This window comes from Pteropus alecto, unplaced genomic scaffold (genome assembly GCF_000325575.1).
Source record: "Pteropus alecto unplaced genomic scaffold, ASM32557v1 scaffold45, whole genome shotgun sequence".
Classification (NCBI taxonomy): domain Eukaryota; kingdom Metazoa; phylum Chordata; class Mammalia; order Chiroptera; family Pteropodidae; genus Pteropus; species Pteropus alecto.
Genome location: NW_006442491.1, coordinates 18,931,865 through 18,958,984, shown reverse-complemented (window position 1 = coordinate 18,958,984; position 27,120 = coordinate 18,931,865). Strand labels below are relative to the sequence as shown.

The 27,120-nt window shown below is 35.8% G+C and overlaps 1 protein-coding gene across 5 annotated transcripts in view; it reads right to left on the bottom strand.

Moving 5' to 3' along the window:
- TPX2 (TPX2, microtubule nucleation factor) overlaps positions 1-27,120 on the bottom strand; it is a 48,734-nt gene that overhangs the window by 15,808 nt on the left and 5,806 nt on the right. For 2 of the 5 annotated variants that reach the window (XM_006921700.3, XM_006921702.3), the window contains exons 3-12: positions 19,835-20,010; positions 17,840-17,962; positions 14,778-14,904; positions 9,032-9,160; positions 8,048-8,176; positions 6,455-6,576; positions 5,351-5,502; positions 4,169-4,340; positions 2,162-2,303; positions 1,271-1,487 (exon numbers count right to left, since the gene is read on the bottom strand). In XM_006921700.3, the coding sequence (XP_006921762.1) occupies positions 1,271-1,487; positions 2,162-2,303; positions 4,169-4,340; positions 5,351-5,502; positions 6,455-6,576; positions 8,048-8,176; positions 9,032-9,160; positions 14,778-14,904; positions 17,840-17,962; positions 19,835-19,940 (1,419 nt within the window). In that variant the 5' untranslated portion in view covers positions 19,941-20,010. Of the gene's footprint in view, positions 1-1,270; positions 1,488-2,161; positions 2,304-4,168; positions 4,341-5,350; positions 5,503-6,454; positions 6,577-8,047; positions 8,177-9,031; positions 9,161-14,777; positions 14,905-17,839; positions 17,963-19,834; positions 20,011-20,588; positions 20,696-20,778; positions 20,860-27,120 lie in introns of all 5 variants that reach the window. The other 3 variants (XM_025040009.1, XM_015597015.2, XM_015597016.2) reach the window with 3 other exon arrangements.

The window sequence follows — 27,120 nt, the reverse complement described above, 5'->3', positions numbered from 1 at the left end:
AAGGGAAAGAAAAGAAGAGGAAAAAAACCATTGTGACTTGCAAAGAGGTCACATGCAGAAAGCTCTCAATTCAAAGAAGATATGGGGTTCCAGAAGAGGAGAAGAACCATTTCTAAGCATCATCATGCTTTTTTAAAGCCTGGAAAATATAACTTCAGGTTGCTTCTGACTTAGTGCTAAGAAAACAGAATAAACAGAAGTTAAGAACCCAGTACTTGTACAGTTTCACTTGAAACCATGGTGACTCTAAAGGGCAAGCAAAGAGAAAGAGAACAGGAAAAGAGAGTTCTTAGTACCTGAACAAAATTAATCCAGACTGAGGGGAGAAGATGTTCCCCCACCTCCAAGGAAATAGAACTGAAAACCATTTTTGTACTTATGCAGGTGCCAAATTCCATTACTAATATTCTTAGACTGTGGCATCTCTTCCCCACCATCAGACTACAGTAACCCACTTCTCTAGTATAGTTTCCAGTTGTTCCTCTTGACGTACTTCTTTTTTCCAGCTTAACCAACCCACTCACAGTTCCAAGTAGCTGCCCTTTTAGGCTTTTTGTATATCACTCCTACTGCCTGGAATGCCCCATCAGTCCATTTCATTTGCATTTCTACAAGTCCAATTCTACATATAATGGAGAGACAATATAATTAAGTATTAAGATAATGGGCTCTGGAGCCAGAGTGCCTGAATTCTTACCCTTGCTCCATCATTTACTAGCTGAGTGCCCTAGGAATGCTACTTAACCTCTCTGTCCCTCAACTGCCTCATCTCAAACTAGTGGTCATTAGGATTAACCACCTGGAGGGCTTGTGGTCAAAACGAATGGCTTAACGTAGGAAAAGGGCTTAGAGCAGTGCCTGGAATGTAGTAAAAGTGTCAGCTATCATGACAGTGACAACAATGTGAACACAACCAGGACAACTACTACTATACATTGTTAAGGCTCAGGTCAAATGCCTCCACAAAGCATTCCCTGAGCCTTTTACCTGGAAGAAATCATTTTCTCATTTGAATTCCTAAAGTACTTTCAACTGTCATCTCTCTTAAAACACTTCTGTCTCATTTTACATTATTTATACATATGTTGTCTCCCTTACTGGACTTTAACTTTCCTGAGAGCAAAATCCACCTCTGATAATGTCTACTTATCACTTACAGCTCCTAGCAGGTGCCCTGATCATAGTATCTACTCAAACACGTGTAGATGGGTGGGTATTTGGTCATGAGCAGGGCACCTCTGCCAGCTCGCAGAGCCTCAACCATTCTTACCACAACATCTTCCAAGATCTTAGTTGGGCAAGGTCTGGAATGAAATTCAAAGTGTTCATCCTCTGATTTCTTCTTTGACTCACGCTCCTGGATTCTTTTCTCAATTTCCAAATCAAAACCAATAGGTTGAGTGGGTGGCTTCACAGGTGGTTTCTTGGGCAAGATGGGCCCACCTTCAAGAATTCTGGGATCAAGTTCTCGTGCTTTGAATTTGTATCTGTAAGTGAGAGTGTAAAAGAAAACCACAACAACAACAAAATTTTTTTTAATAAAACGAAAACTACACAAACGACAAAGTAGGCCAAAAACAGAAAAATAATAATCATTAAGATTAGCCAAAAAAAAAAAAAAAAAAGATTAGTCATCATGCACAGCAAAATTTCAGCTCTTGCTAGCTATTATCTGTACCTCTAGAGCAAAGAATAAATGAGAAAGTCCTAATGGTTCCACCATACTTTAAAAACTGGAGTTTCTCTTCACAGACGAAGCTTCCTCATATGTTCAGGTACAAAAAGAAATGGAAGGATACAAGAGACAAACTCCAGTGCCACCCATATTAAGTTCCAATTTCCTCCACTGAACAATCCTTTGGGGGCCATGAAAGTGTGGGACCTACTTAAACTAACCTGGAAGGACACTCCCTAATTAGAATGGTAGGCTCTCCCACCCCAACCTCTGCATTAGTTTTTTACCAGTTTACACTCAGGACATTTCTATAGCTCCACTTTCAACCCTTTAATCATAGGCGTGGGGGCACAGCCTACAGAGCCAGTAACTCAAATGCCATTAAGTTCTCATGGCAAGAAAAATACCAACTATCCCCTTCTAGAACAGAAAAGAAAGTGGGCAGGTTCTCAGAACTCTTTCTCAAATACTGCCAGTGGGACTTACTGTTGCAGTTTCTCTAGCTCCTCGGCCTCCTGATCTGCCGTGCTTTTGCAGGTTACAGGCCTTGAACGCCATTTGGTTTGCAGGACAGGAGTCTGTGGGTCTCTGGAAATCTTGGCCACAGCAGATTTGGAGGGTAACAGAGCTGTAAATGGAGATCACAGATATTCACCTGGCTTCCAAGACCCTGTTTACCGGTAGGTGCTGACTCCGGGTGGCAGCCCAGAGATGCCCAAGCACAGAGTGGCTGGCCCTCTACACTCAGCTCATGTCAGTCAACTTGACAAACATTCAGTCCCTTCTTCCCTATCGCTCTTTATTGGGGGATACGACAAAAGTAGCCTTTGAGTAAACTCTACTATCGTCTTCTGAACTTAAAACCACTCATGTCTAATGAATTCCTTATCACTGATGGCACGGGCCTGTACTGCTTTTCTATGGATAACTATTTTGCTTGTTATTGACAAATGAGATTTTTGCTTATTCCGGCTTTAAAATAAGACCTTCCTAAAGACCAAATAATAATTTTAAATTTTATAAACTCCCTAAAAGCACTATATCGAAGCCTCAAGACTGTCTCTCAGAGAAAGTAGAATGGAGGAAAAAAAAAAAACTATGTCAAAGCATCAATATTAAGACCATCATTACCACTCATAGACAACATTGATTTACCTAGCCAGGGGCAACCTTGTCGATTTTCATAATTATAAATGAATCCTCTAATTTAGATCTTATCACATAAGATATGAAGATAGAAACCAAGTCTATTTATTTTAGAAATAAGCCAGGCTTCAAGTATATATATAACCATTATTTAGCTATAACTCTAAGTAGCTTAATTTTTATTTCTATTTGCCAGGACCAAAATTCTAAGAGCAGGACATATTAGACTCCAACAGTCATATACTATTTGAATAGTCACATTTAATATTTAAATTTCCACTAGGATTAAAAAAAAAGACATTTTTGTAATATAAAACTTGACAAGTGGCTACTAGAACAATATAATAACAGTATTAAGAAATGCTATACCTATAGGAACTTGTCTGGCTACCTAACACAGCACTAAACAATGTTTATGCAAGGCAGAAAAACCTGAGACCTTAAAGGCAAAACGATCAGATTCAGATTCGGCCTTATCCAGAATGCTAGCCCTATACTCTGGACAACTATTTTATACCACTTCCGTGTTTCAAACTTCCTTCCCTTTCTTCTTGTAGTAATTACTTTCATAAAAATAGAAGCTATTAGATTAGAATCCTCTCATCTCTTCACCACCAAATCCACACACCCATCAGCATTTGCATCTATTCCTCTCTTCCAACCTCTTTTTTCGAAGAACTCCACCTGTGCTAAGTATTTCTCCCCTATCTGCCTGTACAGGGACTTAACCATTGGCCATCTCCTTTCTCTGCCAGAGACTCCTCAGCATGTAGAAACGTTCTACCTATCTCGCACCTCCTTCGACTTTGTCATCTCCCTCCACATGCACAGCACTTAACAAAATTTGTAATAATCTATTTGTTTATCTCTCTCACTGAATTAGAAACTTGATATTGAGTAGCACCAAGTCCATTTTGTTCATTTCTATATCCCTTACGCCCAACACAGCGCCTGGTTTGCAGTAGTAAAAAAATTTGTTGAATCACTGAATAAAAGCACACAACCTTGAGTGAATGGAATGCCTTCATTTTCTATAGGTAAGTAAGTGTACTGTGACATTCTGACACAAGGCAAAGGTATCCTTGATATATAATGACACATCACGTAACCTTGATTCCCCTTGGACATTTACTAACCAGGAAGATCAAGGTGGTTGATGGGCACAAGTGGACAGATAGCTGGGTGGTTTGAGAAGTGCTCAACAATACATTAGTTATCTGTATGGCACATGCCATACTTTAGTTTAAAAGTCAGGATTACAACTAAAGACTAATTTGTGCCTAAGATGTAAGCAAAGGAAATTCCAGGAGAGACTCCAGCTAGCTATGATTTTGGTAAGAAACTTACTAATGTCATCCTTCTTGCTCCTCAAGTGATATCTGTTAGGGGTTCGTTTATAGAAGGCTTCGACTTGCTGTGCAAAGGGCACATAAGGACTAGCAGTTTCATCAAATGTTCTTTTCTTTCCTTGGGACAGGTTGAAAGGCTTTATAATGGTACATCCTTTAGTCACTCGGGCCTGTAAAGAGAGAAGTTATTTCTCAAATGAAATGTTATAGAAGCTCAGATCTACCAAAAGTCAGGGGTCCAGGCAAAACCAAGATTATTATTCCTAAGTCTGTCAGTCCTTGAATATGAGTTATAACCAGCCTATTTCCATCTTTTTTTTTTTTTTTAAATAAAAAAGGAAGACAAGATCTAGCATTTAGCAAATTGTCTGTCCTACAGGAGTACGTATACACTGATTTTTCACAAGCATGTTAATGTTTTGAAGCAATCAAGAGCGAGTTGTCTTATAATTAGAAGTAAGCAAAAAAAGCTGAAAGGCACCTCACCCCCAATCCCAGCTAAAAAAAAAAATTTGATTAGGCTTCTGAGTCTGGATCAGGTCAGGGAGCTGCCTGAATCGCCTGAATGCCACGCTCACGCATCGACCCAAAAACTGACTGTTGAAAAAGACTATCAGAAGGATCATTCATTTTGATAAAACTGGCCTCTGACTGGAAATGAAATTCTCAAAGAAAGAAGCACACTGCAAGGATTAAGACTTTAAGGACTGGACTGGCTTCAACAAATGATGACAAAAATTGCAAGTAGAGATTCTTAGTACTAGAATTTTTATTTAGGTTTGTGACTGTTTTTGTTAGTGGTCTGGTAACAAAACTGCACAGGTTTTGAGTGGAGTGCCCCAAACCCGCTGTCCCATAAACTTTGTTATATTTTGTACACAACTTTGCAGACACGGATTTTTTTCAAGAAATCTGTAACAGCACAAGCTGTAACAAGCCTGTGCTTACGATCTGCCACACATAATTCTATGTTTTATGTATATTCTCAATTCAGTTTCCACAGCAACTTGGTAAGATGGTTCCCAAAGACAGTGATTTATCACAAAGCTAACGGGGGGCAAAGTGAGGATTTAGCTCTATTTTAACTCAATTATGTTATTATAAGTAGTGACCACAAATGCTACACCTGAAATCCTCATTGAAATTGTAACAGGAATATTCATTTAGTCCATTAACTTACAGGAGATGGAGGATGCTTTCGAAGTTCAGATGTAAAGTTCACTTCTTTATACTCCTCCTGGTTCTTAGGATGTTGTTTGATTCGCTCATCTGTGCGGAAGTGGAAGTCGACTGATTTGGTTACCTGGCTCACTGATTTCTTCGCAGGTTGCCCTGAGTGAGGAGCAGAGTAAAACACACAGGTAACACTAAGAATAGAGAACATTAGCAAATCTCCCTTCATCTAGTCTTTTTGGTACTTGTATTTCCATGGATCTAACTTTGTTCACTCTCTACATATAACTCCAAATTTGAAACAGTCCTCAAGGACACTAATATATGTGCAATATTCATTGAGTTCTGTTGGGTTTGAGGCCCTTTGGTCAGATGCAAACTGTAAAGAGGTAGCACAGGGGGAAAAAATCCCATTTCTCAGATGTGGTCATAGCTCTGAAGAGTAACTAGAATACTTTTGATAGGCAAAGCTCTGAATTGACTTTAAAAGCCATTTAACTAAACATCTCTAAGAGGGAAACTCTATAAACTCAAGGGGCACTTTTTCCAACCCCGTAAGCAGGGCTTTCTAGCTTTAATTCCATCAATAATACTCTATGCCAGAGCAAAGCGGAACTCTGACCCCTTCAGCTCCCTCCGTCATACTTTTCTTCCATAGCTACAACTGGATTCACTCAGCTCTTTTTTCCTCTGCCTAGCGTAAAATGGGAAAACAACAAAAACTGGCCTGCCCAGTTACTTTATATTCTGTCTTAATCCTAGTCCCTTCTTTTCCTAAAACAGAGAAAAAGAATTAAAAGGAAAAAAAGGGAGGAATTATTTATACTTGAAGAAATGAGGAAAGTCCTCATGGAAAAAGGCCTCAAAAGATGGGTGTGACTTCAACAGAGGAGAAGAACAGCACGCTGTAAGAAAGAGCCAATGTATATAAACATTCTAGGGAATAATATTTGTGATATAAATGGTACCCATATCCAGCCTTCTAAATAAACATATCTTTTTATGCCAACTGCTGGCTGAGAAAGACTTTTTGCTTTATAGACTTAAAAAACCCTACCAAGATTATGAGAGGCATTCCTCATAAATCAGATTCAACCAGACCCAAGCTGACCTGCTCCTGCAAGAGCAAGTTTCTTAAATTCTTCATTCTTTTTCCGCATCTCCATCACCTCCTGCTGCATTTTCATGCTCTTCTCCAACTCTTGCTCCTCAGTACTTTTCAGAATCTTCTGCCTAAAGGGCAAATCAATAAAAGAGATGAGAGGCTCAATGATTCAAAATAATCTAAAGGCATTAGATTAGATCTTTAATCTGTGATAAAATAATCATCCAAACCAAAAAGTATTATCTAATAGATTGATACTGGCTTAATTAGATAACCTATGGTGGTGGGGAGGGGATTGAGATGCACAACTTATACCAAAATATTGAACAATTCTCAGTAAAAAAATAACTAAAATAGACTATGGACGATATTACAAAAGACCCACAAATTTGACTCTTTAATGATTAGCTAAAACTAAAATTAAAATACTAGTAGAATGAGGAAAGTATTTACAACAAATGTGGTTAAAGTTTAATAATATATACAAAACATATACTGTGATAGAGAGGACAGACATAGGAGTAAAGCCAACCAGAGTTCACATCTCAGCTCTGTCATTTCATTTTCTGCCTATGTGATCTTGAGAAAACAATTTAACCTCTCTGAACCTCAGGTTTCTCCACTGTAAAATAAGGAATATACTCATCATCAACAGAATATTTGTCACTATTAAATCAGATGTTTCTGAAATACCCAATGCATAGTAAAAGTTCAATTTAGTAGTAATTATTAGTAATGAGAATATTACTAAGAGTACTTGTAAATGAATAGAAAAGGAAACAGACAATTCACCCAAGAAGAAGCTACAGTAATACATGTTTTCAGCAATCAAGCAAATAAAAATTAAAATAATTTGATGCCATAAATATTCTATCAATTAAATTTGAAACAATTTTAAAAGTGAAAAAAATTTCAATGCACATGAGACTACAAGGAAATAAAAATATTCATTCAAAGCTGATGGCACTGTTAATGCATACATTCATGTCGAAAATAAAATTGGCAATAAACATCAATAGCCATAAAATCAGTCGTACGTACCCTTTGATCGAGGAATTTCTCTTTCCTTAGCCTGAGGACTAGTCAAGGAAAAGGCTCTGTCTATAAAGATGTTCACTGAATACTTCCAATAGTGAAAAATTGGAAAATGCATTTTCAACAGGAAATAGTAAAATATTTCCTATTGAGAATATTAACAATCTACTGAAAAAGTATAAATGTGAAGATAAAGTACAGGAAAAAAAATAGTCTCTGGTGACTTTAAAGAACCCAAAGGTTATTTATAGACTGATTGTGAAAATATGTATTTTACTTGAATGAAGACCAGAAGAGAGCTTGGCAAAATAAAAACTGTTCAATTTAGGTAGTAAGAACCTTTACTAACTTTTTCCTTTTATATTTCTTTTAATTTGTTTTAATAGTATATTTTTTCTAATGTTTAAGACTTGAGCACCCACCAGGACATAAAACAATTCACCTCACCATGGTTATAATTTCTGGAGTTTCCCAAGCTCCATGTGTACCAAACAGACTACAGATGCACCTGTTTGTAATTTTATTCTATTGACTCTAACGTTTAAATTCAAAAAAGAAGCATACCTCACAGGTGGTATATAAGACACTGTATTCCTGCCCTTGGCTTTCTCTGGGGAAGACTCATTCTTTTCAGAAGTATCTTGATGAACACTGCCTTCTTCCTCTTCTTCTGGCTTCTTTTTATTGTTAGAACTTGAGTTCAAAAGGATGAAAAAATATCTCTTAATTCCTTAAAGTATACTCTGCTCTACCCTCCTTCCCAAATCTACCATATATGGCTTAAATTTTCTCATTCTTTATGACAACAAGCATGCTTCAACCACAAAATTCTTCCAATAGTAACACCAGATTACATATACCAATGGCCACAATGGGTAAACTTTGAGAACGTCAATAGAAGTCAAGGTAACAGCTGTCTGGTGATAGTTCAGGAGAGTAGGAGGGATTCCAACTGCTCATCATCAAATGCATAAATGGCAGACAGACAGCTGTTTATCCAATATCTATTCCATTTTCTTTCTTATTAATAGAACTCCAATTTTGTTTGGAGCAACAATGTACAAAGGCAAAAATACTGTACTTGCGACAACTGCCTCTAACAGCAATTAGGAGGGATCCACGACACAGCTGGGCAACTAAGATAAAACAAAGATTTCTGGAAAATATTTCACTTTTGTGATATGCCCCTCTTCCTTTGTCTCCTTCTTCCCTTGAACATAGATATGATACCTAGAGATATAGCAGCTATCTTGTGAAAAAGAGGCAACAAGCACAAGGAAGAAACTAAGAAACAGAGAGCAGCCATCTTGAGCAACAAGTATGAAATAAAAGCTAAGACTCACAGAGATGCTGCCCTGACATTGTTCAGTCACTGAACAAAGGCAACAGCAAATAACTATTCTATAAACCATTCTAGCTAAAGAGGCTACAGCAAAATACATTCCCAACTGATAAAAATAAGAACAAGTACCATATATTCTGTTTGCTATTAACTACAGTAGCAAACAAGGGTAAAACCTATGCCAGACAGAGGCTGTGGCTACTTACACTTTCATTCTTTTGGAGGGTAGAATTTCGTTGATTATTACAGGAGTAGCACATCTCTTGGCTTTTATTTTTACATGGTGTTTTTCTTTCTGTGCCAGATCCTTCCGAGCAGAGAGTCTAGCAGATCTTCTATGGTAGAAGAATTGACAAGATTTATCTAAAATGAAAGCATCTACCATATGCAAATGTTCTTCAGAAATATGAAAGTATGTCAAACTACAAAGGGTTATAAAAAGTTTAGTGGTATTATTTCCACTCAAAATCAAATCTCTTCTTGTCTGACAGTTCTTGAAATTTCATCATAAAATGTTGGTATTTAAATGCATCGGTGTGTAGAAATTAGATCTCAATAAAGCTGATTTTTTTAAAGGCACTGGCAATCACCGAGAATTCCCTCCTTTTACAGGTAAGAATGAAAGTTTAAAAAGGTGAGGTGACTTTATCGACCCTGTTACAGAGCTAATTAAAGTTAGAAATGAAATTATAGATCAGGTCTCCTAAAAACTGACTATAGTATTTCTTTTCTCCTTTTTTAGTCATGCCTCCTTTTTTTTGTTAAAATATAACACATAACAGAAAGTATGCAAAACAAAATTTAAGTTAAATGATTACAAAGTGAAGACTCATGAAATCACCACCTAGGTTATAAAACACAACGCTGGCAGCAGCTGCTATTTTGACTTGTCTTACAATAACCATTACTTTTTCTTTATCATTGTACCACATAGACAAGCATATTAGTTAGGAAAGAAACAAACAAAAACTTTATATAATGTAACGAGAATGCTGCAAGTATTTTGTTTTATCTGGTTTATTTCACTCAACATTATATTTGTGAGATTCAACCACACTGATTCATGTAGCTTCAATTCACTGTTTTCAATGCTGTAGCATGCATTGTAGGAATGTATTGCTATTTATAAGTCTGCTGCTGATTCTCATATATGTCTCTTGGTGCACATGTGCACATGTTGCTGTTGGGTATATTAAGTCATAAGAGTGCTAGGTCATAGAACTAGCACAACTGAAGTTGTTTTCCAAGATACCTGAACCAATTTATGCTTAGACTGGCAAATTTATAAGAGTTGCATTGCTCTACATCCTCTTGAACACTAGGTATTATCAAGTGATTTAATTTTAGCCATAATAGTATGGAGAATTTCACTGTGGTTTTAATTTGCTTTTCCCTGATTAACCAGTGAGACTGAGCAACTTTTCACGTTTATTGGCTATTTGATTATCCTCTTTCATAAAGTGGTTTCATAAAGCGGTTTCATAAAGCCTGCCTGCTTTCTATGGGTTCTCAATCCTTTCCTAATAGATTAGTAGGGATTCTTTAAATATTATAAATATGTAGGTTTTATCTGTTTCAAATATCTTTTCCCACTAAGGGGGTTGGCTTTTTACTCTTTTTATAGTATCATTTGATTAGATAAAGGTGCTCGAATACATTAACCCTCTTCTCTATTATGGTCAGTGCTTTTCTGTGTGTATCCTATTTAAAAATTCTTTCCATATTCCAAGGTCATAATGATATTCTCCTATACTTCCTTATTTGAACTTTAGCTATCATATTTAGATTTACCATTTAGATCTACAACCTACCTAGAACTGACTATTTTCTATGGAGTTATGTAGAGGCCAAGTTTCATTTTGTTCTTTTGGATATCCATTGTCCAATCATTGTTTAATGAAGAGAGAAGGGAAAAAAAACACCCTTACCCTACAGGTCTACAGTACCACCTTTGTCATATATCATGTACATACATGAGAAAATGAGTTTCTATTTGATTCCACTGGTCTCACTGATCCTTGGGTAATACCACAAAGCTTTAATGACTATAGCTTTATAATATATCTTGCTATCTACGAATACTTCAAAAGTATTTTGGCTATTCTTGGACCTTGGAATTTCCATATAAATTTTAGCATCAACATATCATTGTCCAAAATGAAAACCATTGGGATTTGTATCGGTATCGCACTGAATCTATAGATCAATTAGGGAAAATTGTTATCTTTATAATATTAAAGCTCCTAATCTGTGAACATGGTATGTCCTACCATTTATTGGGATCTTGTATAATTTCTCTCAAGCCTTTTTGTATAAAAGTCCTAAACACTATAAGACATTATTATATATTCAAATTGTTATGCTATTGCATTGAGTACCTAATTTAAGAATGTTTATTATGGAGAATTTAAAACATTAAAAATTAAAAGAATAATAAAACGGACTGCTAGGTCCTTGTTATCCGGTTTCAAGAACTATCAACTCAGTCAATCAGGCATCAATTTTCCCTCCATCCACTCTCCTAGATTTTGAAGCAAATCCCAAATATCCTGTCTTTCATCTACAAATATTTTCATACTAATCTCTAAAAATTACATGGAAGAGTGAATTTATCAGGCAAATTATTTATATATCATTACAAAATGTAGACAAAATATAAAAATCTGAATATCTGAAGGCTCTGGCACATGACCAAAAGCAGACAGAAAACAGAGGAACATTTGTCCATGAAAAATAGCAACTGCAAAGGTTAAGAATTATGAGTTAGTAGGTTTTTTGCCTGAGGGTGCTCCCCAAATATCAGAGAACTCCAGTCTTACTGGATGGAAATTTCTGAGATGATAGAACTCAATGCCAATATGTAGCAGCTAGAAAAATCCTAGAAGTGAAAGAGCTACAGAAAATGTCACTCAAATTCTGAGCAAAACTCTGCACAAACTCCTACTTCATTGTTAAAACTATGCATGTTTAGGGGAGACCCAGGGGGCCTAGCAAAAAAGCAAGCAGAAACTAATGAGGAATCCATTCTAAAAAGACATAATTACACTAGGTTTAAGACTGGTGAGTTTGCTTTTTTGTTAAGTGCATTCTGCAATGTGTATATAGTAGGATAGCACAAAGCTAAAGTCTTACTAGCACGAAGTATCAGAAGACATACATCGGGGCTGGCAGAACAGCTGGAAATTTAAAGGGAAAACTCCAGATGCAGGAACATTTGAGATCTTGCTCCCCAACACGTCATCAGTTTGGCTCAAATAAACTCTTATTGAAAAAATAAATTTAAGAACTCCAGATGCAAGAGTTTATATTCAGCCTTGGCTGACTGCTAGCATAGGGGAGACTCCAGGGAGCCAGACTAAAAAAGCAGCAGCTATATATGCAAACATATAAATGGCCAGTAATCACATGAAAATATGATCAACATCATTCGTCATCAGAAAATGCCAATTAGTAACACAATGAAATATCATTAAAAAGACTCACAATACCAAGTGTTGGCTAGATGTGGAGCAACTGAAACTCTCATATATTGCTAGTGGGAATATAAAACAGTGTTAATTTTAGAAAACGTTCCGATTGTTTCTTATAAACATATACTTAATAGTATGACCCATCAATTCTATTCCTTAGGTATTTACCCAAGAGAAACACTGTCCTCATAAAGACCTACAGGTAACTACTCATAAAAGCTTTATTCATAACAGCCCCAAACTGAAAACACCTCAAATGTCCATCAACTGGTGAATGGATAAACTGTAGTATATTCAGTCAATAAAATTTATTATCAGCAATAAAAAGAAATAAAATCCTGATACATGCAATGGCATGGATGAATCTCAAAAGCACATGCTAAGTGAAAGAAGTCAGATATAAAAGAATACATACTATACAGTTCCATTTATACAACTATCTAGAATAGGCAAAATTAATCTGTGGTGACAGAAATCAGAACAGCGGCTGCTTCTGGATGGAAGGTGGGAGAGTAAGAAGGTAGAAAGAGCAATCAGGATTGACTGTAAAAAGGGGCAGGATGAGGGAAATTTCTGAGATGATAAAAATGTTCTGTACATTTTGAATATGGTGTTGTAGTTGCTTGGAGGTATATATTTGTCAAAACTAACCAGACTATATATTCAAGATATATACATTTTTCTATATGCAAATTATACCCCAACAAAATCAGTCCATTTTTAAAAAGACTAGGAAATCTAAAAATTAGAAAGAAGGCAAAGCACACGAAGACATGACCATATTGGATTATTACTTCAATTTAACATATAATGATGTTATAAACTAAAAAGAATAATTGCTGGGTGTCTTCAGGGAGAAACGGCTAGGAGACGAGATTCCAAAACATTAAAACATACATTTGTGGTAAAATTTATTTATCCATTCACCTCTTCCATGGAAAAATTATTATGACAGACTACAGCCTTGACTGTTAACTATTCTGTGTCAAAGGAGTTTTGTCATCTTTTAGCCTATCCATCAAAACAATGTGAAAATAAAACAGTAGGGAATTTGTATGATTGTCTACACCATTTTATTCTATCTGCTGTTCCTTTCTAGATTAGGCATCTCTGGATTAAGATAAATCTGAGACCTGATAAAATGGCACTAGTGTTTTGCCTCTTATTACCCATTTTCAAAACATAGTATCATTTACAAAGTACTGTCATATACTACCTTATTTGGCCCTTTCTTACAATTAGCCTGAGAATAATTATTCTCAGTACACTGAGGTTTTAAATGGTAAAGGGTACCTGCCTTAAAAAAAAAAATTTCAAGTCTTCTGACTCAAAGCAGCTGGCTTCCTGTCATACAATGATTTCCAAAAAGCATTCTAGAATTCAGCAGAATAAGGGACAAATTTAGTAATCATATACGTATACAAAATGGAGAATTCAGCAGACTAAGGGACAAATTTAGTAATCATATACATATACAAAATGGAGAAGAAATAAGGGACAAATTTAATAATCATATACGTATACAAAATCATATACATATACAAAATATTAACACTTTCTTAGATTCTGAAGAAATCTATAGGATACTGGGTCCCTTTTCCACATGCCCTACTTCACAATTTAAACATGGAACAGAAACCATAGAATCAACCATTAGCAATCTCTTAAGACTCCTGTGATATATACCTAGCTGGTTGAGATTTCAAAGAATTCTTTGACTGTAATGAGCTTCTTTACCAGAAAAGATTACTATAAGCTTATATGATACCATCCTCAAAAGGTGATACCCTTATGCCAGCATAGGCTTTGCAAAGGGTAATTTCATCACTCTGAGCAATAATAGTATAAATATCCTGTCTTTTTCTTCCTTGAGGATATTCTAGGTAGCATCAAAGTATAAAGCAATAAACAGTGGGTTGGTGGTAATTATTAGATGGTAAAAAGTTTTTAAAAATCTAATTTGAATAGATATTTGATTAGCGCCATCTGAAGGCAATGTTAAGACTCACAGCAACCAAATACTACGTTTTTGTGATCAAAAAGATAATACTGATACAAAATGCAGCATTCAAAGACATTAGATGTTCTGAGACTGCTAGTGCCAAGATTACAGATTAACCTACCCATCCATCCATTTGTTCATTCAGCTTCTGCCAGAATTCGTTAAGCACTGTTTACTTACAATGGGGAAAAAAATCTGTCAAATATTCATACAAATAAATGTAAAATTGCAATTCATGTTGATGGTGCAAACAGTAAGGGCTTTGGAACCGAACTGATCCTGGCTCTGAAATAAACTTACCTTGGACAAGTAACTTAGTACCTTTGAGTCCTTATCTATGAATTAGACATATTATCTACTACAACTCATAACATAAAGAGTGTAATATAGTATGAGACACACATTAGGTGCTCTGTCTAGTAACCATTCTTTAAACATTATTAAAATAACCACCACTTTCAAGCTCCAAGACAGTGTTACCTCTGAGACTGGGCGGGAGTATTTTTGGAGATGGTTCCCTTGACTTCCAGGGAAGAACAAGCATTTGATGGAATGGACTGTTGCACCAGATTTTCTTTTTCTGCCTCTTTGTAATTAGTGTTGTCAACTGCATGAGAGTAAAAACTAGTCAGCACTGAAATCCCAAAGAAATAAGTTGGAGATGATACAACATACATACACACACACACACACACACAACATAATACAAAATTCTAGATTGACATTTTTATATATATGTGAGTGTAAGCAGTGGAACATTTAGTTCCAGTGAAATCTTACACAGAAGACCAATTTATAAAAGCTACTTTGGTTGAAGTAGAAATGAAGTATCCAGGGCCCTGCCCATTTGCCAGCCAAAGGGACTACCTAAAGAAAAAATTGTCCCCAATACATCCTCATGACATTTTAAAAAGATAAAAATTTGAAAGCTTCCACAGAGAAAAAGAAATTACCCAAGCTGTAAGGAAAATAGGATAAGCTGGATTCCTCATCAGTGACACAGGATAACAGAAGATAAAAGAAAAATGCCTTTAGAGTGGTCAAAAGAATTTTTAAACTATAATTATATATTAAATCAAACTTTCAATTATATATGGAGGCCAAACGATGACATTTTCAGACATGTGAAAATGCAAAGTCCTCTTCTCCTGCACCTAATCTTAGGAAGTTCCCTGAGGATGTATTCCAGCAAAATGAAGGACAGAGGAAAGAATACAAAAAAGAAGGCATAAGAGCCAGGGAATGAGGCAGCAGAGATAGTCAGATATTAAGAAAAATAATGTCCCCTCCAAAAGCAGTTATAACTCCCAAGGATCATTGTCCAATATGAAACAAACTATAAGTATGACAAAATTTAAATAATTGATGAAGCTTAAAGAAAAGAGAATCTACTTGACCTTGATGTCAGGTTATCGTTATGTGGCTCAAAGGTGTAACAAGGAACTGTGGAGAACCAAGAGAACCAAGAAGAAATGTAGTTGGCATCATACTAATTGATCTGGCATTGTACAATATTTATATAATCATAGTAATATAAATATTGCTGATATAAACAAATTACGAGATATTATGGGTATAACCACAATTTAAAACAATAAGAGTAAAAAGATGTAGCATTTGAGAAATGGGATTGGGTAGGGGGATAGGAAGGGGAAGAGGATCATTTCAAAAAGATAAAGTAGTCAAGTCATCAAGATGGCAGACCACTTAAATATTGATGCACCTAATAAGAGCTTCAAAATAAATGAAGCAAAAACTACAAGAAAAAATAGACAAATCCATAATTATAGTCTAAAATGTCATACTTCTTTCTCTAATTGATGAAAGAAGTTGACACAAAAATCATTAAGAATATAATAGTCATAAATGATATATAAATGAATGTGCATGGCTGTATTCCAATAAAACTTCATTTACAAAAATATGTAACTCAGCAAGATGTTAAAAATTATAAACATATATGCATCTAACAACAGAGCCTCATACATATGAAGAAAAAACTGACAAAACTAAAGGGAGAAATAGACAAATCAACAAAAATAGTTTAAGACTTCAATATCCTCACTTTTCAAAATGGATAGAACAATTAGATAAAAGATCAATAAGGAAAGATAAGACTTGAGCAACACTGTCAAGCAATTTGACCCAATTGACATTTATGTAACTTTCCACCCAATGAGAGCAGGATACACATTCTTTTGAAGTGCACACAGAACATTACCAAGACAGACCCTATTCTGGGCCATGAAAACAAGTTTCAATACTTTAAAAAAAATTTAAATCATAAAGTATGTTCTTTGACCACAATGGAATTAAATCCACAAAGAAATCAATAACAGAAAAGATTTCTAGAACCCCTGCAAATACCTGGAAATTAAATAACACATTTCTAAACTAACACATAAATAACTTGCAACTAGTAGTTAATCCTGGAGCTCTAATGCACAGCATAGAGATTACAGTCAACAATACTGTATTATAAACTTCAAAGCTGCTAAGATACTAGACCTTAATTATTTCTCAAACAAAAAAGAATTATGTGATATGATAGAGGTGTTAATCACATTGCAATATGTAAATGTATCAAATCAATATGCACTCTTTAAACTTATACAATGTTATATGTCAATTATATCTCAATTAAAAAAACCATGGGTCAGAGAAGATATCAAAAGAGAAATTAAAAGTATTTTGAATGGAATGAAAATGAAAACATAGCATATCAAATTTGTGGGATGCCACTAAAGCAGTACTTAGGGAGAGATTTACAGCAGTAAACTCATTAAAAAAAAAAAAGATCTCAAATCAATGACTTCAGCTGCCACCTTAAGAAACTAAAAAAGAAAAAAAGAAAAAAAAAATGCATATTGAACCCAAAGTAGGTAGAAGGGAAATAATAAAGGTCAGAATGGAAATCAATGAAATAAAAAACAGACTAGAAAAAAAATCAATGATAAATTGATTGTAGTGGTTTGTACAACTACTCTATGAATATACTATAAAAAAAATGAAATGTACATTTTAAGGTGAATTGTATTATGAATTATATCTAAATATAGCTATTATTTTTTTTAAAAAAGAATCATTTTCAAGGATTTATGACCTATTAAAGAATGCCTTTTTTGTCCTGATCTAACAGACAATATTCTACAGATTTAGTAACCACCAGTTCAAATGTCAATCATCTTTTAAAATCAGACACGTGACTCAAAGAATTCTTTTACAATGGCAAGCAGTACATTCTTCTCTCCTACTGTTTTATTTCCCAACCAGACCCATTTAAGTTATCTTAAATCTTATCATAAAAAGAAGACAATTATGTATCTGGCAAACAATTCTACTTTACCTTTAATTCTAAGAGATTATTTAAAAAGTGTAGCACATCATTAGTTTCGCATTCACCATAAAATGAATCAGCCCATTTCACCAATAATAAACCAAGGGATACGGCATTTAGGTAATTCACCCCAGATCTCTCAGGCTCCTAATACACTATTCCACCATTCTGCCAAGGAGCTTTATATCAACAAGTTCCCTCTCACCTGGTCTCAAAGGTGTGACAATAGCTTGCTGAGGATTCGCTTTCCTCAAAGGAGTTTTGTCCTGAAAAAGCGCTCCTGTCCCATTCTTCCCAGGAAACTTATTCTCCAAATTGGCCTTCTCTTCTGTGAAAAGTTAAGAGTGTCATCCTCTAAACAATCAGCAAAGAAGCAAAGTAAGTCAGTGCCATGCACTTAAAATGGAGTCTCAAGCTCCCTACCAGTACACTTCTAATTCATTTGGCAAGTAAAAGCAAAGCTCTAATGATCAAAAAGAAATGAATACACATTATACATCAGAGATAGAGACTATAAAAACTATCGCTAAAACATTGGCAACAGTGAACAATGTATTATAGAAAAGAAGTGCAGACTCTGCATGTATTGTGAATAGCTCTTTATCTTTGCTTGATACACATTTAGGACCATACGAGTGTGAACTGGCCTTATCAACACCCAGATACATGATGTTCCTGTTTAAGAAACTGTAGCCACCAAGATCTACAGGGCTGACAAGGGGCGTCTCATAGCCTATCTGCGTTGAGGTTCTCCCTCAACTGGGGTGGTGAGAAGGGAGTGTGGGGTGTGAGGATGGAACAGAGCAAGGCTGTCTCAAAGAATTTTATCTTAGATTCTGCCGTGTCCAAAAGTCAGTGCAAAGCAGTGAAATGCCTGTTCTACCAACCGCCTATCTATAGATAGAAGTGTCAAAAATGTGGTGAGCCCCAGCAATAACACTGTGCATGTACATGGATTGCAACTGTGTTAAAAGATATTATTTGGAAGAAATTAGAAAGTTATGTTAGAGCTAAGGTGGTCTGGAAAAAAAGAGTGGGATTTTTTTTCTTCCAAACTGTACTTAATAGTATTGTTAATACTATTTCCCCTTTGTTTTGTTTTAAAGAAAAACTTAGAAAAAGAGATAGACAATCCAGCCATTTCTTTGGAGTTTCAGTGGAGCAAGGGCATGGAGGAAGACCCCTATAGGGCAGTTGGCCCTCTTATCCACCTTTCTTCCCACACCACTTCCAAGACACCTCTCCTCTTGGGATCCCCAGTGGATACAATTAAAGTCCTTTTCCAAGAGAATGGCATATGCCATCATATTTGGACACTATTATCAGTGACAAGTGTGGCTACAAAGGACTCATTTTTGTCCCCCCAGCACACAGTGATTTCTCTTAATAAAGAGGATAAGGGCAAGAAAAAGAATGAATAAAGGGGCCCCAGCAGCTACTAGCCTGATATCAAATATTATTCCAAAGTAATATAAAAACATAACCACATCTTTATTTATCGTTAGCCTGGTGTCAGGGTATGTGCCATACCATATTACCCAACATCAGGCAATCCTATCTCTGTTTGGGGATTGGGTTCTGAGCAGCATAATCCCTCCATTTAAAAATGAATTGGGAAGAGGTAGCAAGGGGAAGGTGAGTGTAGTTATAAAACAGCAATACAAGGGTCCTTGTGATGTTAGAACTGTTCAGTATCTTGACTGTGGTAATAGATACATGAACCTACACAGGTGATAAAATTGTGCAGAACTTAATACACATAAACAAAAATGAGTACAAGTGAAATGAGAAATCTGAGTAAGATTGGTGGATTATATAATGCCAATATCCTAGCTGTAATATTATATTCTATGCCCAGTGACAAGTAGAGCAAGTTTTTATGGGGCTGTCATAAGTACAGACATGTTTTTGAATTCTAGAGTTTCATTCAACTTTGTTTCATCATATTTCTGAAGAAATATGGATTTCTGGATTTTCCCATATGTCTCTAAAGCTTAAATACTTGTCATTCTTAACTGTAAAATAACATTAATTTGTACTTATAGTCCATTCCCCAAATACTTCAATTATTTGTCTCATATCATGGATGACAAAGTACCTTCGTGCAGACAGGAATTATATTTTATTTCCTTATAACCCCTTCTATTTTTTGAAAAGTCTTCAAAACACTTAAAATGGCCAGGGAAAAGCAAACACTTACCAAACCAAGAATCTATGTCTTGGGTATCTTCCTCATCATTCAAAGATGTAAAATTGATGAAGTCCATGGGAGCATCATAGGAATAAGAGGCTTTAACTTGTGACATTGTCCCCACCTCGGTGCAGGAGAGCTGTTTTTTACTAGTATTGGTATCACTTTTCTCAATAGGTCACCTTCTATGGAAAGAAATGGTTCAGAAAATTGTATGCACCTTAATGTAAGGTACTGATTCCCTAGTAATTACTTAGCTTTTACTACCACATTTGCAATTCTGAAAATCGTCTGAACAATATGTCTTACTTTTTAAATCAAACTAAAAGTTAACTGTTCTTTTTGGTAACTTGAAGGTACTCCCTGAGGTAAGTATGTTGGAATTAGAAAGAGGAAAAGTTTGATGAGTACTTACAACATGCCATGCACTGTGCTCAGTGTTTTATGTTCATTATTTTAGTTTCCTCTCAACCTACCATTTCCTCACTTCTAGCCACCCCCACATCAAATTTACTCTCTGCCCTGAATAATCCAATTTCTGAAACACACCATTAAATTTTATACCTACCAACCAAAATCCTACTCATCATTCAAAGTCCAATTCAATTCTCTACAAATCCTTTCCTAATTTCTACCTATCACACAAAATTGTTGCCTCTCCAAAGCCATAGTGCTTTATTTACCATCCGATTTTATATTAACTATGCAAACGTCTCTCCTAGTAGACTGTAAATTCCTGAAGACAAGGATGGATTTTACTCACTTGTGTATACCTCATCCATCAACGTGCTTAGAACAGTATTTTAAAGAAAGTGCAAACAGTTTTGCCGATATAGGTTTTCTTTCCTTATTTTCATAAAAACATTGTCCCTGGGCAAGAAGGAAATGGCTTTAAAAAATACATAAAAGGTACAACATACAGATTAAGTAAAAGGAACAAATAAAAGACAGACCCAGCCTACTTCTGTGTACAAACTTCTACACTCTGTCTTGTGGAAACCTGTGTAGGTTTAACGTCAGCCCCCAATCCAGCCCTGTATGGTTAAGAAAATAGTTGTAAGTAGCCTGAAAAATAATCTAAAGGCCATACTCACTGGCAAATAATTTCCTATGAAACTCAAAGAACCATTTGTCTTCATCCAGAGAACAACATGTACTTAAAGTATTCTTTATCTTAGAAGTAGATACCAGTAATCACTTGCATACACATTTGTTGAATTAAGTATCTTTCTTAAGCCCTATTTTATTACAAAAATATATGATTATAAAAAATTAGATCACAAAAAAGCTTTTATTAAAAAAACTACAATGCCACACTATTCCATATATATTGATATATATAAATCTTTTTTAAAAATGGGATCATTGACATTTTGCATCTGCTTCACATATTGTGAGCATTTTCCATGCCAACAGATAATGATATACTATCATTTGATGGCTGTACGATGATTTACTTATCCCTATTTTTTAGGCTTTATACAATACTTTCACTTTAAAGATACTACTAGAAGAATATCCTTGGAGCTGAATTTCGGTACACGTCCATAATTCTTAAGATAAATTCTTAAAGATGGAATTGCTGGCTCTTGATATATACTGTGAAAATGTTCCTCAGAAGAGTAAATTCCCATTGACATTACCAGAGAGGTGTGCCATGCCCCAAACTGTCACCAATTATGGGTACTGACAGCCCTCAGTGCTGACTTTCTCTATATTATAACATTATACCTATACTCTTTGAGAGAAATCATAAGGTAAGTTATATCCAACCTCGTTGCTGCTCTTGGTTTAGCCAGCATTTCATTAGCTTCTCTCAGTGGCCTTGGATAATTCAGAAGGTACTTCAGTGCCTCAGAAACATTTGTTCTGATACGTATTTATTTGGTTTACATAGTGACATAAATCTACACACCAGAGAACTTCATCTTCCTACGGTCTCCTATGAACTCACTGCACTCACAGATACCTTAATAACTCCACAGAAATCTTTTTAACAATGTCCCAGCTGAGGTACTTAATGTAGATATATGACAGTTTAGAATTGGGAAGCAGAATCTTAGATAACATCTAACATTTGCAGTTTATAGATAAGGTTTAATTAATGCAAAAAAGGGTTCCTCCAAGACCACACAATAATAATACAAATGACTATGGTAAAAACAATTACCAAAGGTACTTACATGTGCCAGGCACCATGAAGTACTAAATACGTACTATTTCTAATACTCTCAACAATCCTGTAAAGCAGCAATTATTATCCCCATCCTAGAAGCTGAAGCTAAGAGAGATTAAATGACTTGTGCAACACTGCCGTTATATAAAGGCAGAAGGAGACCTAGACTGAGGCTCTTGACTTTAGTACAATGTTCTTTCCACATCATTTTGCCTTCTAACTCTGTGAGTTAGAAAAGCATGCTAATGTAGTTCAGGTTTCTGTTTTCATTGAAAATAGTACTATATTTTTTTCCAAGTAGATCCTGCCCCCATAGTCTTTTGCCCTGAATAGAAGACTCTTTATTATCTCCATTCTAAATTTTTCACTCTCCCCTTTTCTACTTTCAGTATTCAATTTAACTTAATAAGCTATTTGTTAGCAGTCCACTCATATTATATACTTACCAAGAGCCATAAGATGTGGGCTTGATGACATCTAAACTCTTTTTCACTAATATTCAAGGATGAGACACCAAGTCTCATACAAAAAGTAGATCTAGTCTCAGACACAAAGGAATTTCAAATCTAGACTGTAGCTAAAGTCCTATCACACTCAATAAATAAGATGGCATATAATATTTAAGTTATATAGTATGAACTAAAAGCATAAAGAGAATTATAGATTAACATGGCTTAAATCAAGCCACAGTTAAATATTTTTCATCATCAAAAACAGTAGGAAGCAGTTAACTTCCTGCTGCCTAAGGAGCTCTTAGGCCAAGACCTAGCATAATAAAGACCTTCTGCTTCTACCCGTTCCTTTGATTTGGATGTGTTCTGGGCAAGAGCCAACTGCCCTAGACAGAGAACAAAACTGGAAGCAGGGTGCTTATTAACAAGCTATTGAGGAAGTCCAGGAGAGACACAGTGGTAGTTTGGGCCAGGGTATTGATCACGGATAAGTGAATAGACATGAAATAAATCTTGAAGGTAACAGTGAGAAGATTCAGTGCAAGACTGGATACAGGTATGAAGGAAAAGAAGGAATTGAGAGTAAATCCTAGTGTCTCTTGGCTTGGAAGTTAGATGGACTGTGGCATTATTGACTGAGATGGAGAGAAAACAAACAGAAGGGGCTAAAATCAGGGGTTCTATATAGCACCTGTCACCTTTTGAGAGGACTATATCAAGTATCCACTTGGGTACCTAGCAGCTACTTGGAGAGATGACTCTAAATCTCAGGAGAGGTCCAGGTCACGCATAACACTCTGATCTCCCAAGGTAATGTAGTCTAAAGAGCACTGACCCAAACATAATTTTCAGCCCCAATTCTTTATTAGTTCTTGGATCCAGAAAGAGTCACTTTATTCTTCCCGTATTTATTAAACATCTGCTACTGTGTAGCACACTGCCATTGGGAAAAAGTTAAAACATGGGATCTATTTTGAAAGAGTTCGAGCTTTCCGAGGACACCGGGTATTAGGGAACTTAGTACCTAGAATGGGTGCCCTAGTAAAGACATGGACCTCTCTCCCTCCAGCAAATGAAGAGGCTCAAGGAGCTGCCGCTACAGTTCTTTCTCATCTTGGTGGAATGCAGTCATTTTAATTTTCATGATAAAGCTAAAAGAGCACTATTTTATCAAGATGAATCGGGAGGCCCTGACGAATTATTTCTGGGGACTGGCTGTCAGGCAATTCAAGTGTGACTAGATGAACTTGAATTTGATTATCCTGTTAGTCTCTGTAGAATTGTAACAGCTTTTCTCTGATGGAACTCTCACTTAGTCCTGGCTTACCTATATACTTAGGAATCAATTTCTGCTGAACTTCATTTGAAGTGTATGGTTCCCAGCTCCTATGTTGCACCTAACAACACTGAATTAAGCAGTATCTTTGTTGTACCCCCACCTTCTCAACAATGGTTCTTGGTACGAGACAAGTACTGTGTGATATGTGGCTATGCACACTTCAAAGAACACTAGTTGACACCTTTTTATGGACCACACAATTACTCCCTTCCAAAGAATTTCACCCAACCTTTCATCTGTGAAATCTAGAAGTTTGTGCCCTTGGACAATGAGCAGCAACACAGAAGTAACCCAGTTTAACAATGCCATGTGGCATTTTATTTTTATGTATCTACATGATTTTAATTCATCTTAATCTACTGTAATCCCCTCATAATACATTTGAGAAGAGGCCATTTGTGTTTTTAACTGTCAATGTAGACACGAATCCATGAATAAAACTTGACATATTTTGTTATTAAAAAAAAAAGTAGGAAGCACACTCTAATGGAAGTCACCTCCTTGATTGCCACCTTCCAAACCTGGAGCAGCCACAGGACAGTTGTGGCCAATGAAAAGGCAGTAGAATCTGCTGAGGGATGCATAGGAGACCTTTCCTGATATAGATAGCTACAGTCCTTGTTCCTGCCCTTTTCCTTCACTCTTCTTGTCTTGAAGGCAGATGTAATGGCTAGAGCTATAGCAGCCATTGTGTACACATGAGTGGATGGCCAAGAGTATAACAGACATTGACCCTGACTCACTGAGCTACTGATCAGTAATGATCAAATGTCAGCAATCATCTAAGTCCAGACACTAATATTCTTTTTGTATAAGCCATTATAGTTACATTTTGTCACTTATAGCCAAAAACAATCCCAACAAACACAGAAGTACAGAATTCTAGCCCTGTCTCTGGCCATTTACTAGATGTATGTGGCAAGGGGCAAGTCACTCTACCTTTCTTCCCATGAACAAAAAGAAGATATTTCAAATGCTATGACATACACTATCATAGATTTTATCACTGTCTTTTGACCTACTGATACCTTTCCTCTCTTTGACCAAATTTCTATTCAAAGGACCCTTAATGAAAGATTCCCCAGTGACTGACAGTGGCTAAAATTCCCCTTCTGCTAAGAGGAAGTTTTCCTGTTTTTGTGAACAAATATGCTGGAAGACATGGGAAAATCTTGGATTCCCATGATCTTAATGCCTAACCCAGGTCACTGGGAACACTTCCCAGGCAGGAATGTAATGAAGACAACTAAAGCTGGGGGAGGAAAGAGGCAGGAATGTCATTTGCAGCAACCCCACTTAGCCTCCTAAAAACCAGGATTCCATCAAAGAATGTTGCTGAAAACCACCTGGAAAGTATTCAAATTTAACCCCTCACGCTCTTTTCTCTTTTTTAAACTATAGAGCTACACGGCTAGCCACTTTGGAGGGCAATTTGCTTTTTTCTTTTTGAGAAATTTTGCCAAACATAGAAATTTATCTTCTAGATATGTAAGTATAAGGAAGTTCACTGTAGAATTATTCATAAAAGTCAAAAAACTAAAAACCCAAAGTCCACCAATAGGAGATTGGTTGAAAAAATTATGGCACAAATGTATAATGAAATAGTAACTTTAATATTAGATAACTTTACATATGTGATTATATGTACAGAATGAGCTCCAAGAGCTATCAAATAAGAAAAGCAAAATGCAGAAGGGTGTGCTTACATTCATGTTAAAAAGAGGAAAAGGGTAATATATACCCTTGTAGAGACATAAGACTATTGCAGAAGGAGACACAAAAGTGTTAACAGTATTTCAGACTGAGAAGAGAGCTGGGACTTCTGGGTCACTATATGAACTTTTCTACTCTTTGAATATGTTTTATTATACAAATGCATACATTTCTAGTTTAAAGAACTAGTTAAGTAGTATTTATTTCCCCCAAAATCTGTGTTTACAGTCCAGAAGTCACTGGGCTTTCTGGAATTTTTGAAAATATTTTTAAATACAGCAATAATTATTAAACCTCTCGATTATTGGAAATATTGCTTCACATTTACATGTTTTATAAATTGGCTTCTAACTTCACATATCCAAATGTTACACATTCTCTTTTATAATTTTTCTGTATAAAAATAAAATGTTCCAAGGAATTGACTTAATAAAAAAAGTACATAAACTTGGGAAAAGAGTTAAAACTAATAACTACTAATTACTAAGTACTTATGACATGCCAGGTACTGATGGCAATGTTTTACATGTATTAACTCACTAAATCCTCATAATAACCCTATGAAGTAGGTACTGTTATTACCTTCATTTTACAGAAGTAGAAACTGAGGCACTGAGATTTATTTGTTCACGGTAACACAGCTAACAAGTAGCAGAGCCAGGATTTGAACCCAGTGAGCCCCTAAAGGGTCCTAATCCACTGCACCATCCATTGCCTCTCTTATTTATTTTAAAATAAACATTTGTATAGATCAATATCAAATATCAAGGAACAAGAGACAAAACCATTTATAGGTAATAATAACTTCCAAACACTGTCTACTACAAGCCAAGCACCTTACCAGGCACTTCACATAAATCATCTCATTTAAGTGAAATAAACAACACAGAAGGTAGATATCATCCTCACTATTTTACAAATAAGGAAACAGACTCAGAGAAGTTAAGCTACTCCGAGATCACCAACTAGTGCAGCAGCGTTGAGTTTTAAGACCAGGGGTCAATATAATACATAGGGTTTTCTACAAATATTCCTTCAAAAATGAGGTAGGTAACCAAATCTTACGAGTTAGACAAAAAATAAACTCTGCTCTATACAAAAACTAAGCATCACTGACAAATCATAAAGAACACTCTGACAGATTAAAAACCCTATTCTAAATACACCAGGAAAGCTAAATACACCTGATCTTTATTTAGGTGAAATTTTTAAATCTCAATACTCTTTTTAGCATGAACTCTTTTTTAAAAAGCTTCTTTTGAGCTATCTTTTGGTGTAGTATGGCCAACTAAGGCAACCATCCCTGTGTCCCCTCCCCACAACAAATAAATAAATACATGTCCATTGAGAAGTCTGATTCTCCTTAATAAAGGATGACAGCATAAGCACATGAACAAAGCCAAAAGTAACTATGGGATTATGCCAGTTTCACCCCCACTGCCTCTCCCATAAATAATATTAGGATGTAAAACCTTCAAAAACGAAAGAGCTCAAGGCTTAGTGGAAAATGGAGCCAGCCAGGGCCAAAGTCAACTGTTTAACTGAGAGAGCCTCATGCACGGTGGGAACTGGATGCCTTCCTGCACCCCTTAATCAAGATTGAATTTCTGTCAAC